Source organism: Kryptolebias marmoratus, linkage group LG22, assembly GCF_001649575.2.
Source record: "Kryptolebias marmoratus isolate JLee-2015 linkage group LG22, ASM164957v2, whole genome shotgun sequence".
NCBI classification, from domain to species: domain Eukaryota; kingdom Metazoa; phylum Chordata; class Actinopteri; order Cyprinodontiformes; family Rivulidae; genus Kryptolebias; species Kryptolebias marmoratus.
The window spans coordinates 13,144,564-13,159,128 of NC_051451.1; the positions used below are offsets into that span (position 1 = coordinate 13,144,564).

At 39.4% G+C, this 14,565-nt stretch overlaps 1 protein-coding gene across 6 annotated transcripts in view; it reads right to left on the reverse strand.

Moving 5' to 3' along the window:
- ehbp1 (EH domain binding protein 1) overlaps positions 1 to 14,565 on the reverse strand; it is a 130,149-nt gene that overhangs the window by 71,038 nt on the left and 44,546 nt on the right. For all 6 annotated transcript variants that reach the window (XM_037973369.1, XM_017430258.2, XM_017430234.2 and 3 more), the window contains 2 exons: positions 5,811 to 5,989; positions 5,209 to 5,257 (listed from right to left, as the gene is read on the reverse strand). In XM_037973369.1, the coding sequence (XP_037829297.1) occupies positions 5,209 to 5,257; positions 5,811 to 5,989 (228 nt within the window). The remainder of the gene's footprint in view (positions 1 to 5,208; positions 5,258 to 5,810; positions 5,990 to 14,565) is intronic.

Consider the following 14,565-nt stretch of genomic DNA (forward strand, 5'->3'; position numbering starts at 1 on the left):
CACGTCCCTTCTTGCATGAGCACGGAAAGAAACCGGCTTAGAATGAGTTGAGAGGGGTAGGTTGGCCGTGATATTGGATGGTGGGTGGAGCCACGGTCACGGCTCAACCTGTCTGTCACAGACAGACATTATGTCATTGGAGCTTCCGTAGTTGGTCACGCTGAGGCGATTCCCATAGTGAAACACCTCACTCTGTTATCAAAGAACCAGGGATTACGTTAAGTAACCCAACGTTTGTATTGCTACCCCAGACTCGTGAAGAAACATATTTAAAATTGAACCAATATATTTGAAATTTTACACCAGAACATCCAAGCAGGGTTCGTGATCTGAAGCTTGAGACAAATTGATTGATGCAACAAGACAATGACCCAAAGCTCACGACTAAATCAATGGCAGACTGCTCCAAACAAAGGGGGGTGGGGTGTTATGTTTTGCTTCATAATTCCTCTTTAAATATTAAGTTTCATAAGCAGCCACAGCGAATATGCAACAGAGGACATTGCTTTTATTTAAACTTCTAGTTGTGACCATTTGAAGAGCTAAAAAAAAGCTATGAACAATTAATATCTTACCTGTCGTAGATAGCACTTTGAACTGCTTCAGTTTGGAGAAACGGTTCGATTCTGATTGAAATGATGCGCTAACAGCTAGTCTGAGCAAGGCCAAGACCAGAGAGGATTTCTGCCATCCTAAAATAACTACAATCTCAAAAGTTGTACAGCAGTCCACACAAAAGCTATTTTAAAAGCGTTTACATCGCTATCAATTTTGCATCGCACCAATATTTACATTAAAATTTATTGTTATTAAAGCAAACAGCAGCAGCTAGCAATAGCACTTATTGTGCAGCCTGGAGTATCAGAATGTCTGCCAGAAAACAGTGTAATGAGAACCAGTCGTGTAAAAATATATGAAATGGTGTTTGGATGAATGCATTTTAGCTTTGGCCCTGCTCAGACTAGCCATAAACCCGTCAATCCAGTAAGAACAAAGATTTTCTCCAAATTTTGGCCAATAAAAAGAGCTATCTACAACAGGTGAGACATTAGTTGCTCATAACCTTTCCACGGAACCCCACTTCCAAAGATCTGAACTATCACTTTAGGAGCTTGTACAATACACACAATTAAAGAGCTGCCTAAAATTAGTCTGCCTGCAACGAGAACAATGTGTTCAGTACAGATGAAATGTAAGGTTTATATTGTTTTGGATTTAAATAAGGATCAAATCCCATTTTTCAGTGTTGATATTGTGATCATTCCAAAGCGTTCATCCATCTTTACTTGCAACAGAATTTTGACTTTTTCTGCCATTTTACACATTTATTTCTGCATTATATAGTGCCCTAAAAATTGCCACAATAAAACAGCAGCTGTAGAGTTTACAGTGTGTATTCAAGCGTTTACTGAAGAACAAAAAAAAAAAAACAATAAAACAATGCTCTTCCCTTAAAAAAACACGAGTTGCAGGGCTGAAGATTTATCTGTGGCACTTACACTGCAGCTATGCTGTACAAGAAAATTAATTCCATACAGCATAGCTAATCTTATTTTGTGTTTTTGCCAACTCCATTTGACTACACAACAGACTGAGAAAATAAAAGGAGAGGAATGAAAAATACGACCGAGATGCATTCAACTGAAGACATTTCTAAATTTATAATCAATGTTTTTCCTTCATTTTTCCATCTGACAAGTTTATTCCTTTTTTTAAGATGGAGAAAGTAACATCTGTTAAAAGAACCCATAGAAACATTTTCTTCCCGAATGTGAAAACAATGGTTTGTTATTTTACATGAAAATGTGATTTAAAAAAAAATCTGGTCTAAAGAATGGTCTTACATGTATTTATTCATGTTTTTTTCAGTGAAAATTATAAAAATAGTTTGTTCTAAATACCTTTTTACATTATAATGGTTAATTTAAAACAGAACTTGATCTGGAGGGACATTTTTGACCAATAAGAACATCAAAATGTTTTGGTAAACACCTAGTCTTCCCACCTTCCATCTGCTTGATTAAGCTCAGGGTTTTGGAGCTAATTTCGTCGTGGTTTGCCCCGGGCTGACGCTCCCTGCCCTTCCTCCCCCGCCCGCCTTCCTCTCAGTGACTGACAGCCATCTATCGCTGTCAATCATCTGCACCTCCTCCCTTCAGCCCAACCCCTCCTGGTTGTGCTCAGGGCGATTCAGACCGGTGCTTGGAGCAACACTATCAGATGGCATGACAAATTACTTCTCCTTGGCCTCATTACACACACACACACACATAACAGCAAACCTACAAAACAGACAGAAGCAAGAGGCTGAAACATATCAGAGCTCCCGAAATCTTAAACACAGCAAGCAGCGGTAATCGTCCACAGACTCGAACACGTAACTTTTTATTAATGAATAACTTTAAGGGCTGTGGATGTTCTAAATATTCACCTTTCTGTGTATTTTTTTTTCTCGACACACCCTCAATATTGATTGTCCTTATCTGTCATAATTCAGCACAGTCTGAGCTGACTGCAATCATTCTTCGCAGATAGACGGTGAGGGGAGGAGGGGGCAACGGGCAGTGAAAAGCAGAGATAGTCGTCTTTTCTATACGTTTCCATTCCTGCTGTCCATCCAATAAATTCCATACATTCTAACAACTCTTTATGATCTGTACAACATTTAGATTAGGATTAAGTCCCTTTTCATCATTCCTCCTTCACTCAGCTCTTTACACATTCTGATTTCCTCTTAAACATTTTTTTTTTTTTCTTTAATCCTCTTTCTCGTGTTCTATTTCAGTCTTTTTCTCTTGCTTGCGTTTAGGTTTCCTTAACCGGCCACACTGAGCTTTCTTAAACTGTGCCACAGATTAGCATGTTTTTTTCTTTCTTGCAGGAAACATTAAGTGCTACATAACGCATCTTTCTTCTTCTTCTTTTTTTTTAATCAGTAAAAGCAATTATTTTGCAGCTTTGTGGCACAACTGGAGATTTACAACAACAAGCCCTGACAAGTAGAAAAGCATCATTCATTGTATCACACGTATGCAAATCAGTTCATGTTTTGATTTTCATATTACAACAGCAACCAGAATAAAGTCGAACACACTATTAATTCAGTGGCAGTGAATAAATAAGACCAACTATGTGGATAAATCTAAAAACCTAAACTATTAAAAATATTTCATTAGTTATGATCAATAATGACTTATCTATATTTGAATTGTTTACCTTTTATACTTGAGAAGGAAACAAGATAAATGTCACTTTTTATTGCACTAATCATTTATATGTGTGTAAATGACTGGTTTTCACACAAAAACTATGAAACCAAAATATTTTGATTTTGATCATTTAAATTATGACAACTTCCTGGAAACTTTTCATGTAATTAGAAGTTATCTAGATTATAAAATGGGCTTACTCAGTTCTTCTCAGTCAAGTTAAACAAACTAGAGCTACAGTTCCAAGACACCTCGTCTGGCATATAGTACATGTATATAGTACATGCAGTAAATACAGTGCACTCTTATGAGCTCCAGAAGCACTGGAAAGTGGCTGTGCGCTGCAAGCTCCCAGCACCAGGTGTAGATCTCTCAAGAGAAGCTGTCAGCAGCAAACTAGGTACAGTGCAGCAGCTATTTACAAGCTATCACCTCGTACAGCATATTCCCCATATTACTTATATCTAACCAATTTCTTCAGGGCTACTTGAGCACCTGGAGGGGGTGAGGGCAGTTAGCAGATATGGGATTGGGTCTCTACCTCTCCCTCCACTGAGGTTATTGTCAACAGGGTAGCATTCATGCCTAACAGGGCCACCAGAGGTTATCGCTTAGCCAGAGTGTGTATGAGAAGAGGAAATCAAGCTGCAGGAACCTGACACATATCGTTCTGTGTAGCCCTCGGGGGCCGAAGAGGGGACGTTTGTGTGCCGCGCCTGTACAGGTGTGTAGTGAGGGGACAAAACGTGCAAACCCAGAGCCAGAGAGAAAATGGTGAGTGGTGTGAATAATGTGCACCTTTAACAGGTGTGTGCAGATTTGGTGACGCAGGGCAAAGACGGGAGGGAAAAAAAGGATGTCTACACATTTTCTTTATAGATGGAACAATCTATTCAGCTGAGGTTTGTATTTGTGGGTCATAATTTGTAAGAAGAGTAGACGGATGAAACCAAACATGCAGTGACACTTGGGCCAGCATGGTAGTGAAGTCCAATAAACACATTCATGGAGTACCCACAGCTTTATTATCCTCACACACACAAAGCTAACTGAACAAATTATAGAGAAGACAATATAAACAATAATACAGACACATATGAAGCAGAGGCAGTTTACAGAGTTCCCAGCAAAGCATTGAGCTAAGATACTGTTTCACCTCAAGCAGGTGACAAAAACTGAATACCATTTTGTAAAGTTATTCCTAAACCCAACCATACATCTATCCCATGGCTGAACAAAGGTTAAAATATTCTCTTACAACATGAGACATCCCTTCATGACAACAATACACCAACAATACACCATCAGCTGTCACCACTTAGTCTTACATAAACTGACACAACATCAATGTGTCCATATCTGACATTTAAAACTAGTTATTAACCCTGCTGTGAATTTCACAAATAGTTGTTTTTTTAGGTTTGTTAGGGGAAAAATGACAGCTGATGAAATTCATTGACACACACCAAACTAGGCTTTAAAATAACCGAGGCAATAATGTTCTTTTAATGGGGGAGTACAATGCTATTTTTGCCTTTTTTATATAATTAATAGAAGTGCAGTTTAAATAAATCTGTTTTTAAGGGTCTGGAAAGCACTTTTGATTTTGCTTTACATCACAAAAAGGCCCGGGACACCCTCCCCCCTGGCATGAACGAGCAGAACGTAGGTGTAGAGCTAAAAAGTAAGAGGAAGGGGTGAAATGGGATTTGGCCAAAGTCATGCTTTGGACACGGGGCTACACACACGTTGCAGCAGAGGTAAATATTTAATAAAAAGAAAATCATTTTTATGTTGTGTCACGAATGGATGTTTGTGTGATTATATGTGTTTGTTTGTCTCCCTGTGTATTTCTACCCTCCCCCTTCAAACTGCACAGAAACACATACACACTTCATCCTGGGATTAATGGCAGGTCTCTAAATAAGGCTAAACAGAGATGTGGAGAGGAGGGGGGGAGGTATGTGGTGAGAAGGGCCCAGCGGTGGCTGCCTCTTACCTTTTTGTTGTTTTCTTTAATATCCTGAGGATTGAGCGACTTGTAGTCTCTGAAAGAACAGCGGGGAGGGTCGAAGAGGAGGAGGGCACAGGAAAAAAAAAGAAAGAAAAGTGATGCAGTGGAGAAAGAGACGTGTTTAAATATGCGTCACATGTAATGGTATTAGAACTGTAACATGCAATTTCAGAGCAAAGCAATAAGCAGAAGTAATGAAGTGGAAAATATGTAAAAATAACTCATTGAAGCACAGAGCATAAACACATACATAAACATGTGTACATAGAGCAGTTTTAATAAATTATCTTCATGTCTGCTCTTTGATGGAGCTGCATGTGCATTTGTATGTTTCACATTTAATAGTAAACATTTAAAGAGTCTTACATTGACTAAATACTTAAAGTCACAAACAAACAGAAAGATACAACTTTATGTTTAAAAAAACAACAACAAACTAATACAATCAGACCAGATGGAACGACAGGCAAGACCTGAAACTACTTTATATCAGCTAAGTGGTGATATTCTGTTTTTGTTTTGTTTTTTTTTAATGATGAATAAAATGGCGTTCATTCAGTGTGAGTGTGTGTGTGTGTGTGTCATACATTATATCAGGTCTGAAATGGTGCAGAATGGCACAGAAGGCCAGCCCATTCCTCCAGGAGGTGGTGAAGTTGGTGATCTTCACCCCGCGGTAGTTCTTGGTGACCTCTCGACACCAAACCAGCAGGGACTGGCTGGCGTTGGGCTTCCTTCCTAGAACCGGACTCGGGGCGGGGCTGGGCTGCGGGCAGAGAGGAGGAGGCAGGTTTAGAAGGAGAAGGATTCAAACGCACCACCACAAATTCAAAAGCACATACCCAACAGTCTCTACAATGTGTGTTTGACCGACACAGGCTTCTTTCATTATTTATTTCTCAGTAAAATGTTTTACTTAGCAACCACCGCCCATTCAATTAGCAAATAATGAGCCTTCGTACGCAAGAGCCCACACACAGGCACACACACACACACATTACTGAATGGGGAATTCAAAATGAAGAGTATGACCGTGAATAATGTAAACATCTTATTAATTAGCTCCGCCTTTGAAGTCTTATCAGGGTTGAGAGCGTTCACCATCAGGAGCCTTTTTTCTCTCCCAGACTCCAAATCCCACAAATCCTCAGTGGTGTGGAGACACCGGTCTTCTTCTGACAGCTGGCAGAACCAATGCTATTTTGATTATTCAGCTGGATTTTCACTAATCTAGTTATAGGGGCACTGATACAGACTAATTCTCTCAGATCATTTTGAAGGGGAAAAAAGACAAAAGTGCCACGGAGATTTGATTAAATCCATTAGAGGTCAGTGATCAAAATGCTCAAAATTTGTTTAAAAATCGACTGCAAGACAAAGGCAAAGACCACGTGGCATAATATGTTCGAGAGGTGTTAACATAATCAATAAATTGTACATCAAGCTTTAATTCAACCCATTTCCAAATCAAGATGTCTTTTCTCCCCACTGTAGTTTGATTTTAGATTATTTTGTCAAACATTCAAATAAATAACAGCAGTAATTTGTAAACTTTGCAAGATATATTGTTGAGCCCAACGCTTAATTAAACTTAAAAGACACAAAACTGACAAGGAGAATGTGTTAACCCAGTTTAAAGCCACACAGAGGAGGCCTGATGGTCCCTAAAAATTGCCTGAGCCTCAGTTTTTTAATGAAACTTGTTGTGACCAACGCCCTCTGCTGGCAGCTCTGTGCTACTGCATGAACAGGAAATAAAGACAAGTCGTAGGAGAGACAGGTTTCAAAACTCTTAAATTCTTAGAATCCAAGTAAGTTTAGATATGCTGTAGAAAAGAAACATACATTTTGTTGCAATGGTTTTGTAGTTAATTTCAACATAATATTGCTGCTGAAAGATTTTAAGATAATATTCTTGATTTAGAGCGCAGATGAAATTAAACGAGTGGTACAGGAACAATTTTAGCCAGCTAACTAAAGCGTACAAGCTCCCGAGTTTCTCCTGCTCATCTGTCGTTACAGTTTAACCTTTGACCACCAGCCTGAAGCCAGTTGAGATGCCACAAGAGCCAAAACAAATAAAAGACTGGAGGTCGTCTCTAATAGCAATTCCTAACCTTTGTACCAGAGTGTGTGTGCAAGTCATGCAGTTCCCTATGGCAGTCTCGGTACAGGGAGACAGTAGCGGGAGCCTGAGGGGCAGACACTTGACATTTCCGGCTCATCTTTAAAGGAGGGCCTTAACCTTTCCCCACAGCTTCTTCAGACACGTTTTAGGGGGCTTCGACGAAACGTTCGTGCCACTCAAACAAATGGAGGCACAAACAAGAGCGAACAGATAAAAGGTGAGAAAGCCAAAAACGATTAGAGCAAGGTCAGAATTTTTTCTATGTGCACACAGAGAGACATCCATGTGTAAAAGGCTTAATTTGAACTTTACAAACTGATCAAATCAAAGTATTTCTCAGCGATAAACTGAATGTAATTACTGCATTCATGCTAAAAGACTTCACATAAACACAAGTTCCTCTTGGCAAACTGAACTAAACCTGCTTCTCCATTTGTATTCTGTGTGTCAGTAAAATGAGACTCTGGGTTTCGGTGTGGAGTGGTCTTCCTCCAGGCCTCCCCCTCCTACCCCTCCTCCTCCTCCTGCTTTTTCAAGTGATGGTTGAAAGTAGCTGTCTAATTTGAGCGCTCTAATTACCTGGGATTAGAGACCAGGTGCTATTAAAGCAATTAGACACACAGCACACTTCAGTGCGGCAAACCCCGTACCCTAGCCGGCAGGAAAAAAAAAATAAAACACACATGAACTCACTCGGAAATACACCTGAATAACACCGCCAATGGAAAAGCCTCTTTACAGGCTCTCTTCTCATGCTAATATTCACATACAAACACATCCAAATAGAAAAACGCATAATAACTTGGTAAAATATTTTGCACAAAAAAAATTCAAAACGATTTCTTTTGTGCCCGACACATCCAGAGAAACACTGTACTTATCCTGCAACACAGAGAGGCACATGAGGAGCAGCTCATCACAACCCAAAACTGATGTAATTTTCTCAATCTGACTGTTCCATTACACTCTGTCCTGATAAAGGTTTACAAATCATCCAGTCAGTCAAGCTTTCATATGCATCAAATATTGAACAAATACCATATCATCTTTAACAGGAACAGGCTGCATTTCCTTAAGACACAAACACGGGAGGAGTGAAATTTTCATGAGGAGCAGAAATGCACCCCGACTTATCAAACAGTTTGCCGTTTTTGCCTAAAGGAAGGTGTGCGAGTGTATGCATTGTGTGTTTGTCTTTTATCGGCCTGTGTGAATGTCACTGTGTGTGTGTGTGTGTGTGCGCGCAACACTGATGCAGCCATGTAGCTAGCTCGACTCGAGGGTAGGATTAGTGGAGAGCATCGCCTCGGCCCACAAACATTCCATATTAAAAAATGAAAAGGCAACCTTCATTACTATCAGTGGCACATAACCTCCCCTCTTCCTCCTCCTCTGCTACTATTATACACAGCCTTAACAGCCTGGGCAGAAAATACAAGCCACTGACAAGAGATTCCATTATTCCTGATGCCTCAGTGTCAACAACATACATCTAACAGGGCAAAGAAAGGAGAAAAAAAAAATGAAGAAGGAAAGGGGAGGTTAGAGAGAAAAAGGTGAAGGAGTGTGTGCGTTTGAGTGTGTGTGTGTGTGTGTGTGTGTGTGTGTGTGTGTAGGGGGGTTAAGCTCAATACAGCGTCTGAATGAGAAGATAGGAGGAAGCCTGGTGATGGAAGCACCCATGTTTCTGTTGGTGTTAGGGATGGATTTCAAGTCAGAAAAAGGTTGTTTTTATTTTTTGAGAAGCTGTAATATGGTTTAAGATCTGGAGTTGGTGAAACATTATATTAGAAATTAGAAAACGGTAACAGGTTGATGCTGACAACATTTTTTCTTGCTTAAATAGAAGATCACTATGTATCTGACAGTAGTTTTTCTGTACTTTTATTTGTGAGGTATCACAAGGCTTCAATTTAGGTACCTTTTTCCATTACATAACTTTGAGACAGTAATTCATGCCTTTATTGCAAGTCGTCTGATTACTATACTTTTTTTGTGGGTTGGTATGGATCTTACTGAACCTTCAGGCTGTGTAAAAAGCAGCAGCCCACCTTCAAAAAAAAAGAAAAGGAAGAAAGAAACGGTGTGATAACAACTCTGCTGGCCTATCCTACACTGGCTTTCCTATCCATTTGAACAGTTTAAAATTTTATTGCTCGTCATAATAAGTCTAACCGGTATGACAACAGCTTACTTGTCTGAACTTTTGCACCGCCTTGCTTCAGACAGAGATCTAAGGTCTACAAATCATGTGCAGATGGACATTCCCGAGTCTGGACTCAAAAACAAAGGTGATAAGAGCCTTTGTAATGGCGGGCCCTAATCTGTAGAACAGCCAACCTTCAAAAATTGGAGATGCTTAACTGATTTTTTTTAAATACACGACAAAGCCTCATTCTTAATTGCTAAAAGAATATATTGGCTTTTATTGTACAAGCTTAATTGATTTGTTTGTTTCACATTGTTACCGCCCAGCGACATGAAAGATGAGCAATTATGTAATTGCCTGTGTCTGTTTGTAAAATATCTCCTGAACCTGAGGGCAGATTTGAACAAGACTCTAAGAATGTAAACACTGGATATACATGTACAATTGACTGACTTTTAGTATAAAACCAATACAAGATGGCTGCCTCAACCAATCAACCTTGGTAAACACAAAAATAGTTATATAGATATTGAGGTAAAACTTGGTAAAGTTTTGACATGGAAGATGTCAGGGAATATGCATTCATTTATGGAATGTGTGTTGTTTTATTTTTAATTATGTTTTATTGAAGTTCATATTTATAGCTGATGAACTGATTATTGGTTTTATACCATGGTTGTTTTTAAATGTGCTGTAGAAAACAAAACAAAAATTGACTTGAACTTGTGAAACATTTGAAAGAACAGCAGACTAAGGTTTACTGTGACAGTATTAGTCAACTAACATTTAATAGAAATATATTTGTGAACAGTTGAAAAACAGATGACAAAGAATATCATCAAAAAATGACTAAGTTCTCCAACTGAAGATCAATATAATGAAGCATTATTTAATTACTTAGTAATAGTAAATCTTTCCCATTCAGCCCTTTGCATCGGTTGCAAAGTTGGGAGTTAACAGCTGCTTTCGGCTAATGCTGCAGGTCCAAATGATCACTCACAAATATAAACAAAGTGACAAGGAAAGCACACAACTACAGGACCTAAAGGTACAGAAGCCAATGAAACTGGCCTTTTGGAGTCATAAAAAAGATACAAGTCAAACGCTTTAAGTGGCAGCTTTGTCTCTCCCTCTGGGGCATGACGCTTCAATGGAAACTTAACTGGCCTCAAACCAATGACATAAACCCACGACTCTGTGCAGTGAAAAGAGCTTCCGTGTCTTTCCAATCTCACTTTCGAGGCTTCAAAGCAGTGTCAGAGTGTCAGATTTGAGGAGGTGTTGAATCTCATACTCTTTAAAACTTGTAATCCGCTCAAGGGAGCCTAGAGCAACAAAAAAAAGACGATCCACACACAGACATACTGAAAAGTATGTCTGTGTGTGGGTCGGCTATTTAAATGACAATAGCTCCAAGAAGTGTAGTATAACTATATGGAAAGACACTGTAAAGAAACTGTACTTAGTGGATAAATGTATTTCAGACAGGACAGTCACACACACTACTCTAAATATAAAAAAACACATGTTTAAAAACATTAAAGTGCTACTGCAAAACTTTTCCGATTGGCTGGTTCCCAAATACCCACATGCGCATTTATTTAATTGCGCTTTTGATAAAAACAAGCACTTCGTTTAATCTGAGCTCGACGTGTCCGACATCTTCACATAAAGAAAAAAACTCGAAGAAACAAAAACAATCACCTCATGTCATCTTAGCCATGAAATTGTGCTTCTGATTTCATACGTTGCCTCCGTGAGAGCAAAGGGGATGGAGCGAAGTCTAATCAAAAGTTCAATTATGTAAATGGAGATGTGGAGTGGATGGAACAATAAGGAAATGAGGAGGGGGGGAGGAAGGAACGAGAGGGGAGCGAATGTAGCGTGAAAAATAATACACATTAACATACAAAGGAAATATTACATTACGGTCATAATCACACTGAGGAGGGGGCTTCCCTCGCAGAGTCGGTCTAAAAGAGGAAGTGAGTGCGCATTAATGTGTGACTGTACATGTAGATGCTGTTTAGAAAAGGCGAGGTTAATTTTGTTTTGTGTAAACAGGTGGGAGAAAAGGTTGAAAGGCTGCATATGAGAGGCTGAATTTCAATCACGGCACTGAACTGGTGTGGCTCAAAGTTTGACAGCTGAAAAAGAAAAGTGGGGAAGAAATATGTAAATACATTCATTGTGATGGCGAAGGGGGTGGGGTGGGGGTTAGTGATGTTTCCCATCTAAGAGTCAACTTGCAAGCCAAGACAGAGAGCCTTTCGGCTGTTGGCTGCCGAGATGTAAAATACAAAAATCAGTTTCCTTTTCCAAGACAATATAGCTTCCAAGGCCTTTTCTGCTCCAAAAAAGGCAACCGTGCAAAACAGCAACAGCTTTGAAACTGAAATAAAAACCACTCGCTGAAAGAATAAAACGAAACGCGACAATTTGGAGATGGCAGAAGACAAAGGGCGGCTGTGCCAGCTTGCTGTGTGCCCAGATGCGTGCATGCCCGCCTAACATGTAACGTAAGGACATTATCCGTCGTAAGCGCTGGCTTTACCGTGTCATGGAAACAGCAGCTGCATTAACTACACTCATACCCCTGCAAATGAGCTTTTGCTGCTGGGAAATAAACACACACACACACACACACACACACAGGATGGATACGTTTTAGACAATGTGTGTAAATTTAGGTATGCAGTGAGCAATGAATGCTTCAGGAAACATCACTGACGGTTAAAATGTTTAACACCGCATTCCTGCATGTTCCGTCCAATACCAGCAGTACGCAGATCTTCAAACTTTGTGTACCATTTACTAGATCAGTTCTTCAAAAAACTGTACTTTCAGAATAAAACTTTAAAGAAAGAAAAGATAAAGGACAGCGGCTGTTATAAATCTGTATCGCCTTAATCTTCTTTAACTGCCATCTTAAACAAACAAATTAGTTGTGCAATGGATTCACAGATCAGATGTGCCGATAACGCCGCTGATCAATTAATCTAAGCTTGGGCAGGGAAAAACTCATTAAGGAGGCCACTTCAGGAATTATGTTCTGCAGGTAAAGAGGATGTACGTGTGTGTGCTCAGGTGTGTGTGTGGGGTGGGGTGGGGTGGTCTTAACCGAGCAGTTGCTAAACCCCCACACCACACACTGCCATTGTCCAGCGCAGCGTGGGCTCTGGAGTGATGAGAGGGGTGATAGCGCAGCCAATTAAAATGAACATAATTACAAAGTCACCCCTCTGACTCCTGATCAGAATACACATGCGTCAACACACATACTAAAGGAGGAAGCTGCGATGGGGGGGAATTTTAAACAGAGGCGCTTAAACGGAGGGAGCACGGCAGGAGCAGGGAAAAAGAGTCAGAGCTGGTATCAATACAGAGAGTAGGATTAGAGTTTGGAGAAACTGATGAACATTTGAGCATATATGCAATTCATGCACTCATCATGAGCATGAATTCCATATTAATATGGGGCTTTTAATGGTTTATCTGAATAGTGTTTTTTTTTCCAGAATGGCATGAATAACTGTTGACTGTGCAATTTTGAATTTTTTGTGGATTTTCTCTAATCCACTTTTCTCTAATCCAGGGTCGAGATTATACATATAGGCTCTTGTATCCATCAACAAGCTTGTGGCATAATTCTGTGTGTTTATTTGACCACTCTTCTTGTTAGAATGGATGGAAATAATCAAAATAAGTTGGCTTTTCAACACAGACCCAGATCTTAAGCAAAGAATATAAATTTCCATTAGAGTTGAAGTTGGAGCTTAGGGGAAGCCATTCAAGAAGCTTAATGTTAGCCTGATTTATCTAATCAGAAACCAGATTTTTATGTGTGTTTGACATCATTGTTCTGTTGAAGCATCCAACTGTACCCAAGTTTCAACCGTCTAGCTCTTGATCTGAGGTGAAGTTGAAAAATTTGGATGAGTCCGTCCACTTTGTGCAATGCACCAACAACACAACAGGTATGACAGGTGGTTCTTCTTAAATCTTCACTGAGATCCTTGGACTTTCCCATTGCTCTGAGTACTGGTTAGTTCATCAAGGGCTGTCAAACAAATCCATTTTGCGCTGGCAAAGAAAAACTACCAGCTTCAATCAATCGTGATAACAAATGAAAAGTTACTAAGCTTTGGCCTCGTCAAGTTAAAAGACATTCTATTACCTTCAGAACAACAATTTCACAATTCACACTTGTACATCCAAGTATTATTTTCACAAAGGATTTATTTTGCATGATCATTCAACGCTGCAAAAGTCTAAAACTAATATATTTAAGCCCAACATGTGTGGATGTAAACTAAGACTGCAACTGTATGTGTGAGCGGTGTTCCTGATTTAGCCCACAGAAACATCTATTACTACTTCATAGCTTCAGCTCAAGATAATTCTTTCTACTGACACGTAATGTTCAAAATGATAAAATGTTAATGTTGGAAAAAGGTTTACTGAGAAAGAGATTTTAATTTCCTGGTGGTGAGAATATGACCATTGCCCTGTTTTAATGTTGGGATGAACAGACTAATCTTTCATCCAGTACCTCAAAATCACCTAAACTCAAAGGTAATGTTGTTTTTAAGTATTGTTGAAGCAAAATGACTAATAATAAACTATCAAAATATTTCATTAATTATTTAGTAAATGGTTCTTTCCAAACAGACTCACAAATGAGGAATACATACATGTTTGGAGCAACATGGGGCTTAGACCTGCAACTTTTGGAATAAAATTTGCCGAACTGAACATTTTTCTCACAACTTTTTGGTGTTTTTAGTTGATGGCATTATAACCGACACAGGAATGCGTAATCAAATCTTTTCCCACTCGATTCAACTCCTACAAAAACTCCTAAACAGCGAAGCTAAAGCCGCTACTCAATGATCTCTAAGTTGAGATAAAAAGTCTGACTTTGCATTTCCAGGAGCACATTAAAGCACACCCACCTGCAAACTGTTCTAGTCTAAAAGAGGGGGGGTTACAGGAGGGCTTTTTAAAAGAGGCAATTAAAATCTTATCACTCTAGCACTTGCTCTCGATTCCTTAACCACAGACT